This window comes from Cebus imitator, unplaced genomic scaffold, assembly GCF_001604975.1.
Source record: "Cebus imitator isolate Cc_AM_T3 unplaced genomic scaffold, Cebus_imitator-1.0 Scaffold413, whole genome shotgun sequence".
In the NCBI taxonomy this organism is placed as follows: Eukaryota; Metazoa; Chordata; class Mammalia; order Primates; family Cebidae; genus Cebus; species Cebus imitator.
In genome coordinates this window covers 1,843,340-1,853,245 of record NW_016107728.1, presented here as the reverse complement: position 1 = coordinate 1,853,245, position 9,906 = coordinate 1,843,340, and the positions used below count along the sequence as shown (strand labels likewise).

Sequence of the window (9,906 nt, the reverse complement as noted above, 5' to 3'; positions counted from 1 at the left end):
TTTTTTGAGATGGAGTTTTGCTCTGTCGCTCAGGCTGGAGTGCAGTTGGCACAATCTTGGCTCACTGCAACCTCTGCCTCCCAGGTTCAAGCGATTCTCTGGCATCAGCCTCCTGAGTAGCCATTACAGGCGTGTGCCATCACACCTGGCTAATACTTGTATTTTTAGTAGAGATGGAGTTTCACCATGTTGGCCAGGGTGGTCGCAAACTTCTGATCTCATGTAATCCGCCCACCTCGGCCTCCCAAAGTGCTGGGATTATAGGCGTGAGCCACCGTGCCCAGCCAGCAGGACTATTCTTACCAGCTAAAAGTGAAAACAACTCAAATGTTGATCAACTGATAAATGGATTAACAAAATGTGATTTCTCCATACATATTGATAGATACTACAATATGTATAAACCTTGAAAGTATTATGCTAAGTAAAAGAAGGCAGACACAAAACACTACATATTGTATGGTTTCACTTATATGGTACACAGTATAGAAAAAGCCCATATATATTAGTGGTTACTTGGGGCTTGAGGTGGAAACAGGCATTAACTGCAAATGGACACAAGGGATCCTCTGGGCTGATGGAAACATTCTAAAATTGAGATTGTGGAGACGTTTACACATTTTGTAAATTTACTATAAATCACTGACTTAAACATTTAAAATGAGTGAATTTTATGCTATGTAAATTAAACCTCAAGCTGCTTAAAAATATGAGTGAAAGAAGCAAGTTGCTTCATCTAAGCTAAGCAGAACATCATTTATGTAAAATTTAAAACTTAAAACGATGGTATATATGGTGGGCAAACATTGTAAGAAAATATAAAATTATATATGGTAACAGTTTGCACTAACTTCAGGATACTGCTTACCTTTAGAGATATAGAAAGGGTGACAGAATGGGAGAAATTTTTGCTATATCCACAATGTTTATTTCTTAGGGGAAAAAAAAAACCCTAGCAAACTCAATCAAATATTAACATCTCAGTGCTAGATATCTGTTCTCGTAGTTTCTGTATACTTGAAAAGAAAATCTTACCTTTGCTTGACTCTTGGTCTTTGTGAACTTCTACCATACTGGCTGGTGTACACTGAAGCATTTCAGGAGACAGAACCTCAGAGTGCAATGTTAACTCAGCAGAGAACTCCTGGGATCCATCGCTGTAGTCCACAGATCCTGATAATGTTCTGCTTAATTAAAACATATCCTTTATAACAGACTAGATAACAAATGAATAAAATTAGTTCTGAGATCTATAATAAATAACCACTTACACAGAGAAATCATTCTGTTTGAGAATTTCCTGAAGTCTCTTCTGAAAATTTTTTTCACTTTCTGTTGCTGGCACAAACCTGTGATCTTTGAATTTTAAAAGTGCATTAAAAAAATGTAGAGAGCAAATGAATAAAATATTTTCCCTTCTCCTAAAGTAGCTTTAAAAATGGTAGCAATTTCCTATCTTTCTCTAGATACATATAATACAACCTAAATGAAGTTTTATTATGGAATCATACCAAAGAAAAATGTTGTTGCTAAAGTTACAAAATTAGGCACTTAAAGTCAGTTCAAGTTCTATAATTATAACGTAAATCTAAAACAGAAGTAATTGTTCTCTACCTATAAATATATCCTAAAACTAGAAATTTCCCCCTTATGAAATACATTTCTATTTTTAAAAGTATAAAAGGCACTCAGAGTTTATCAAAACATTTTTAGGGCCCAAGATATAACGAGTTTATACAGGCTTACTGCTGTATTTTGAAATAATATATCTGCCTTTTGAGTGATGTCTTTTATTCCTTTATTTTTAAAATTTTGCTGTATCCATGGTATTATTTGAACCCCCTCAAATTCTTTTTGAATGTGGCAGCATTTAATAATATATATGACTATTTCTTTAGAGTTGTACATAATGAACAAAGTGAGAGCTTATATAATGTACTCAGAAAATAAACTGAGGGCAGCATTTCAATGGCTACATTTTCAAAGCTTAATGTACTAAACAGTGTTTCTAAGTTGAGATTCATGATCTTCTGTGACTTTTCTATACCTTATTTGGAAATTCAGAAGGCTAGAACATATTAAAGAATGAAAACAACAAAAAAGTGAGGCAAGAGGACAAGGTACACTAAAAACAAAGAACAGTAAAAATGTCAACTTCTTATGGAAAGAGAGATAAGTGACAATTTAAAGACAGTTGTAAAGATAAATAATGGCTGTACAGCAATGACAACAAGAAAGATACACGGAAAATATAAAGGTCATTTGAAAAGTAAACTCTAACGTCAAAGAAACAACTCAATGACCATTTCCACTGAAATACTTGGTTTAAAAGAATAATCAGAGCACTATTAGGGTTTATACCTTGTGACTCAGGTTGGCTAATTTGAGAAGTTTCATTTCTGTTTCTTCGCCGTTGCTTTTCATCTTCCCATATGGCCTGTAGACCAGGGTTTCCACCAATTTGAGCTGTAATCACAATAATACTTCAATACTACAAGGGTCAAAGTAAGAAATACGTGCCTAATAAAATCTAAACTTTAATAAATATTGCCTTTTAAAAAACCAATCACATATTTTGTGTAATAAAGTGGACAGATTATCCCAACCTACACTTATACTATGTTACTCCTTTTTTAGTTTTCTTCCTAGTGGTTCCCAAAAACCCAGCAAGTGAATAAAATTCAAACATCTGATGATAGTCAACAGACCTAAGAGTCCCCTTGCTGATATATAATCTAAAAATTAAGAAATTAAAAGGAAGAGTATATTAAATTGCTTTATATTGACTAATTTAATTTAGTGTCACTTACTTTAGTATATCTATTCAAATATACTCATTCGTATAAAAACATAAACCAAAATTAATTACTATCTCATCAGCAGTATTGAAGCAATATTCACAACGTTTTGTATCCTTTCTATAGTATCTTAGTTCCCGTGTAATATTTTCTTTCCTACTTTTTCTATTCTACTTTGGCCATTGTGTTTTTTTTGTTGTTGTTGTTGGAGGGGGAGGAGGATGGAGTCTTGCTCTGTCACCAGTCTAGAGTGTAGTGGCGTGATCTCGGCTCACTGCAACCTCTGCCTCCTGGATTCAAGCATTTCCCCTGCCTCAGTCTCCCAAGCAGCTAGGACTACAGGTGTGCACCACCATGCCTGGCTAATTTTTTTTTTGTATTTTAGTAGAGACAGAGTGTCCCCATGTTGGCCACGATGGTCTCGATCTCCTGACCTCGTGATCCACCCACCTCAACCTCCCAAAGTGCTGGGATTACAGGCATGAGCCACCACACCCGGCCGATCATTAATTTTAAAAAATAAAAACATATGTTAAGAATAATTGTATATGAACCTTCTATGTCCAGACGATTTAGGATATCAGCAGCTACAGCATCCACTTCTAATTCACATGTACTCTGTGGTTCAACACCTTCCAATACTAAAGAGCTGCAATAAAAAGATATAAAAAACACAATAATTATGTGAGAGCAAGCTTTGTAAGATTATTCGTATTTATACAATTGCCTTATGTTTAGCTGGTAACCAGAAAATGTGGTATATTAATTCACAATTATTCCTGTCAAAATTGATAATGTATGTGTATACATAATGAAAAATAGGATAAACAAAATATAAAGCATACTGACAACCCTATTAAGATCCTTTTGCAGCATATTCTACATACTTTGTTTCATTATATTTCATATATAATGAATATAAAATGTTTTAGCATATGGTCAAACCCAGGGCAGAATGGGATAAGATGATCAAAAGACCACAGAGGGATGCATAAAAAACCATACACATATGAAATCAGTTGCCTAGAGACATGTTTTTCAGTATTCAAAAAAACGAGGGAGAACGTGCAATAAGAGATAAGGGAAGGCGAGCACACTGAGAAGTGGGCAAATGATACTCACTGTTCTTCCTGCCCTCAACTACTGAGGAGCTAGGAAATACTTTAAAATCCTTCATAAACTACAGAATTGATAAACTACATGAATGATCAACAGTAGGATCATAGCTAGGGAAAGTAATGATACCACAAGGTCATTAATTTTTATGAGAACTACAAACGATTGTTTCTCATTCATGATCTTTGACTCAAAAGCATTTGCTTTTCATCAGTGCCCCCAAGAGAAGATAAGGAAGACACCATATAATTAACCCTGCTTAACAGAATGAAGAGATAACATCAAGTGTGGATCCTTGTTTACTCATTTCAAAATTTAGGCCTCATACAAAAATGGACACCAAGTGAAAAGGGGAGATCCATAATTTTACTAGAAAGTGGGTGATGATGTATTTCATTAACTTTTGATTTGAAACACTTTTTGTTTGTTTTTGAGATGGAGTCTCACTCCATTGCCCAGGCTGGAGTGCAGTGGTGCGATTTCGGCTCACTACAACCTCCACCTCCTGGGTTCAAGTGATTCTCCTGCCTCAGGCTCCCAAGTAATTGGGATTACAAACACGCACCACCATGAAGGACTAATTTTTGTATTTTTAGTAGAGAAGGGTTTCTACCATGTTGGTCTGGCTGGTCTTGACCTCCTGACCTCAGGTGATCTGCCCACCGTGGCCTCCCAAAGTGCTGGGATTAAGTGTAAGCTACTGCGCCCTGGCCTTGAAACATCTTTTAATGTTTTAAGAAAAACATGGGCCAGGCGCAGTGGCTCATGTCTGTAATCCCAGCATGTTGGGAGGCTGAGGCAGGCCAATCATGAGATCAGAGATTGAGACCATCCTGGCCAACATGGTGAAACCCCTTGTCTACTAAAATTACAAAAATTAGCTGAGCGTGGTGGTGCATGCCCGTAGTCCCAGCTATTCGGGAGCCTGAGGCAGGAGAATAGCTTGAACGCAGGAGGTGGAGGTTGCAGTGAGCCGAGGTTGCGCCACTGCACTCCAGCCTGGTGACAGAGCAAGACTCCATCTCAAAAAAAAAAAAAAAAGAAAAACTTGTTAGCAAAACCTCATTTTCCATTGTCTATTTTAAAGGAAACATTGATGGAATATTGTTATATATTAGTTTGTTAAAACCACAGAATTTTTACAACTCAAGTAATATACATATGTACTCATAGGTGTATATTTAGACACACATACACACATATCTTTTCACCATTAATAGAGAAGAAATATATTAGCCAACCAATCACAATATATTCCTTTCTCTTTCAGAAAAAATATTCTCAATGTAGACTGTCAGCTCGGCTTGGTGGCTCAGGCATATGATCTCAGCTTCAGCTTGGGAGGCCAGCCTGAGCAATACAGTGAGACGTCATCTCTACAACAAAATTTTTTTAATTAGCCAGGCATGGTGTTATGCACCTGTAGCCCCAGATACTTGGGAGGCTAAGCAATATAGTGAGACCTCATCTCTACAAAAAATATTTTTTAAATTAGCCAGGCATGGTGTTGTGTACCTGTAATCCCAGATACTTGGGAGGCTAAGGTGGGAGGATCACTTGAGCCCAGAAGGCAGCAGTTGCAGTGAGCCAAGATTGCACCACTGCATTCTGGTCTGGACAACAGAGCGAGACCTTGTCTCAACAACAACAAAATGTGGATTGTCCTCTTCATTTATACAATTTAACACAAATTGAAGTATCAGATTTTTAAGAGTTTATAATCAACAGTTTTCTTACATGAAAGAGTTTGGTGATTTGAAATATTTATGTTGGAAATATCAAGAATGATTATTCCAGAAGTGGCACATTTGAGAGTACGGAGTGAAACAGTAACATCAAAAAATATAATCTCACAGTAGAAATTTCCAACTTGCCTTTATTACAAAACTACTTCAGGCATTCAGAACACAAGGCTTTCCTATGGAGATGTAGTAGTTTTCAGAACTAAAAATCAGCACCAGTAGTTAAAAAAAAGTATGAGTAAAAAATTTGCATAAGCCAATACATAGCTGCTTTCTAATAAAAAAATCCAAGCAATTGGAGTACACTGTGTCTAAAAAAGTCTAATCAATAATGAAACAAAGAAATTACAAATTATATTATTCAAAAACAGAGCATGTCAAAATACTTTATTACATATTTAATATTTATAAATTTTAGGGGTTTTTAGTTAAAAGATTTACTTTTTGTTTTAAATTACTATTTTGTTATTAATGTAATTTTTTACTTGACAAGTTATAGGATATCAAATTAGAATGCATGATGAAGATGAATGCTGTAGAAAAGTATTAACAATACCTACCTCATATTCCTTTTGTTAATTAGGTAATAACTAGATATATTTTTATGGTCTGTTTTTTAAATCATTTATTCCTGTAACATACTAATGTTGAGATTTGCTTTTTTTGAGAAGCGTATAGATGAAAAAGATTCAATACAATAAAAGGTTAAAATTTAGTAACAGTAACCACTGATTTCTGATCACAACTAGGATATATGTAAAATTTTCATTTCCTTTACAACATTAACTAACCTTGGTATTTCATCTTGTTCCCACCGAAATAAAGTACCAGCAAGAGAATGTCCTGATAAACGATTCTTGCAGGATCCAGTTGCATGCAATGTATCACCTAGGAACAGAAAGGTAAAAGGAATAAATTCTACTTTTAATTTGCATATGATTACTTTTTAGAAGGTAAATGTTCTTTTAAAAATTTTATTACTCATAAATTACAGATCTCCTTTTATTGATACATAATATTTGTACATATTTATGGGGCACATGTGGTATTTTGATACATGCATACAGTGTAAGGACAAAATCAAGGTACTTAGTATGTCTATCAGCCTGAACATTATTCATCATTTCTTTGTGTCAAGAACATTTGAATCTTCTCTTCTAGTTATTTTGAAATATATATTGTTGTTAACTACAACCACTCTTCTATGCTATCAAACACTAGAACTTATTTTGTCTAATTGTATGTCTACACCCATTAACCAACCTGTCTTCATCTCTTCCTGGAACCCCTCCCATACACCCTTCTCAGCCTCTAGTAACTACCATTCTACTTTCCACCTCCATGAGATCAACTTTTTTTTTTTGGAGATGGCATTTTGCTAGTGGAAAGAACTGATTATGAAAATTACCTCCTCTTTCTCTAAACCTAATGTATATACTCTAGAAATTCTTCCATTCCTCAATCCGTCTTAAACTCTGACTTATACTTGACAGTGTTAAGTGACTTATTATTTTCCTCAGTGACCTTTTTATATTGAATAATTTTAGATTTACAGTAAAGTCCCAAGGGTAGTACAGAGAGTTTTCATATACCGGACACCTGGTTTCTCTCGTTGTTAACATATTATCATGGTATATTTGTCAAAACAAAGAAACCGACACTGGAAGATTTCTGTTAACTAAACAAAACATTTTACTTAAATTTCACCAGTTTTTCCACTAATGTTCCCTTTCTGTTCCAGGATCCAATATAGGAAACCATACTGCATTCAGAGGCCATGTCTTCCCAGTCTCCTCTGGTCTAATTATCTGTCTGTCTTTGCTTTTCATGACCTTCATGGTCATGAGTATTGATGAGATAACCTGTAGGACAACTCCCAATTTGGGTTTGTCTGATGTTTTTATCATGAGTAGACTGGAGTTAAGAGTTTTGGGAAAGACTACCACAGAGGCGCAGTACCCTTGTTATCATATCGTATGAGGGGGTACATGACACCTACATGACATAATCACTGGTGACATTAAATTTCATTGCTTGGTTATGGTAAAGTACAGTTCTATGGGTTTGATGAATAAATAGTTCATCAAACTTCCACCAACCCAGAACTGTACAAGTTCCCCCTATACATCCCCTTTGCAGTCAACACTCCCCTCTCTCCTAAACCCTAACAACCAATAGTCCATTTTCTACTTCTATAGCCTTTTGTAGAATGTCATGTGAAAGATGTCACACAGTTTGTATCCTTTTTGGTCTGGCTTCTTTCACTTAGTAAAATGCTTTAAAGATTCATTCATGTTATGTGAATCAATTATTTGTTCCTTTTTATCACTAAATGATTAACACAGTTTATCCATTTCCTTGTTGAGTGGACATCTCAGTTGCTTTACATTTTTGGCAATTATGAATAAAGTTGCTATAAACATTTGCAGGTTTGGATGGACCTAAATCACTTAGGTAAACACACCTAGGAGTGCCATCATGGGGTCATACTCTAGCTTATGTTTAGTGTTCTCAGAAACTGTCTTCCTTCCAAAGTGACTCTACTATTTTACATTCCCACTAGCAAAGAATGACAGTGCTACTGTTCCACCTCTTGGTCAGCATTTGTTACTGTAGTCATTCTAACAGGTATATCGTGGTAGCTCTTTGTAGTTTTAATTTGTATTTCCCTAACAACATAAAATGTTGAATATCATCTTTTCACATGTTTACCATCCTTATATCTACTTTGGTGAAGTATCTGTTCAGGTCTTTTGACCATTTTTAACTGGACTGTTTGCTGCCTTATTGTTGATTTTTAAGAATTCTTACAATATTTTAGATACAAGTCCACTATCAGATATGTAATTTGCAAATATTTTCTCCCAGTCTATGAGTTGTCTTTTCATCTTTTAACACTATTTTTCACAAAGTTTTTTTTTTTTTTTTTTTTTTTTTGAGACGGAGTTTCACTCATGTTACCCAGGCTGGAGTGCAATGGCGTGATCTCGGCTCACTGCAACCTCTGCCTCCTGGGTTCAGGCAATTCTCCTGCCTCAGCCTCCTGAGTAGCTGGGATTACAGGCACGCACCACCATGCCCAGCTAATTTTTTGTATTTTTAGTAGAGACGGGGTTTCACCATGTTGACCAGGATGGTCTCGATCTCTTGACCTCGTGATCCACCCGCCTCGGCCTCCCAAAGTGCTGGGATTACAGGCTTGAGCCACCGCGCCCGGCTTCACAAAGTTTTTAATTTTGACAAAATCTAATTAATTTCTCCTTTCATGGATCATGCTTTTGGTGTCATATCTAAAACTTCATTGCCAATACCAAGATTGGGCATATTTTCCCTTTATTTTCTGCTAGAAGTTTGATAGGTTCATATTTTACATTTAAATTTGTGAAGCATTTTGAGTTAATTATTATTTAAGGTGTGAAGTATATGTGATGCATAAGGTGTGAAGAACATATAAAAATATGTTCTTTTATTTTTATTTTCTGGCATATGGACATCCAATTATCCCAGCACTACTGGTTGAAAAAACTATGCTTTCTCCATAGAATTGCCATTGTATCTTCGTCACTTTGTCAAAGTTAAGTTGACTATATGAGACAATTATGGATTATTTCAAATATAGATCTATTTCTGGACTCTATTATGTTCCATATGTATATGTATTTACCTTTTTGCCAATACCATGCTGTCTTGGTAACAGTTGTTTTATAGTAAGTCTTGAAACTGGGTAATGAACGCCTTAAACCTTAACTTTTAGAGTCTCATTCATTCATTCATTTATTCATTCAGAAGGAGTCTCGCTCTGTTGCCAGGCTGGAGTGCAGTGCCGTGACCTCGACTCACTGCAATCGCCGCCTTCTGGGTTAAAGTGATTTTCCTGCCTCAGCCTCCCAAGTAGCTGGGACTACCGGCGCATGCCACCACGCCCAGCTAATTTTTGTGTTTTTAGTAGACACAGGGTTTCATCATGTCAGTCAGGATGGTCTCAATCTCCTGACCTTGTGATCCACCTGCCTGTCTCCCAAAATGCTAGGATTACAGGTGTGAATCACTAGGCCTAGTTCCATTCTTTAAAAAAGGATTATCTCCTGGACATGAAATAATACAGCCCTCACAAAGAAGGGGGAAACTAGGGGACCATAATTCCTGTGGGGAAAAACATTAGGCAGTGGACAGTTGCCTTTGTCCTGCTTTTCTTATATCTTCCCTCTTCCTTCCTTTCCTTTTCAGTCTTTATGGAGAAAAAGCCTACT

At 36.0% G+C, this 9,906-nt stretch overlaps 1 protein-coding gene across 10 annotated transcripts in view; it reads right to left on the bottom strand.

Moving 5' to 3' along the window:
- The window catches only part of REV3L (REV3 like, DNA directed polymerase zeta catalytic subunit), a 147,898-nt gene that overhangs the window by 57,763 nt on the left and 80,229 nt on the right, over nt 1–9,906 (bottom strand). For 8 of the 10 annotated variants that reach the window (XR_001819285.2, XR_001819289.2, XR_001819290.2 and 5 more), the window contains 5 exons: nt 6,448–6,544; nt 3,353–3,447; nt 2,362–2,466; nt 1,272–1,356; nt 1,036–1,187 (listed from right to left, as the gene is read on the bottom strand). Coding sequence is in view for 5 of the 10 variants with exons in the window: in XM_017509257.2 (XP_017364746.1) it covers nt 1,036–1,187; nt 1,272–1,356; nt 2,362–2,466; nt 3,353–3,447; nt 6,448–6,544 (534 nt within the window). In the remaining 5 variants the exon portion in view is untranslated. The remainder of the gene's footprint in view (nt 1–1,035; nt 1,188–1,271; nt 1,357–2,361; nt 2,467–3,352; nt 3,448–6,447; nt 6,545–9,906) is intronic. The other 2 variants (XM_017509258.2, XM_017509261.2) reach the window with 1 other exon arrangement.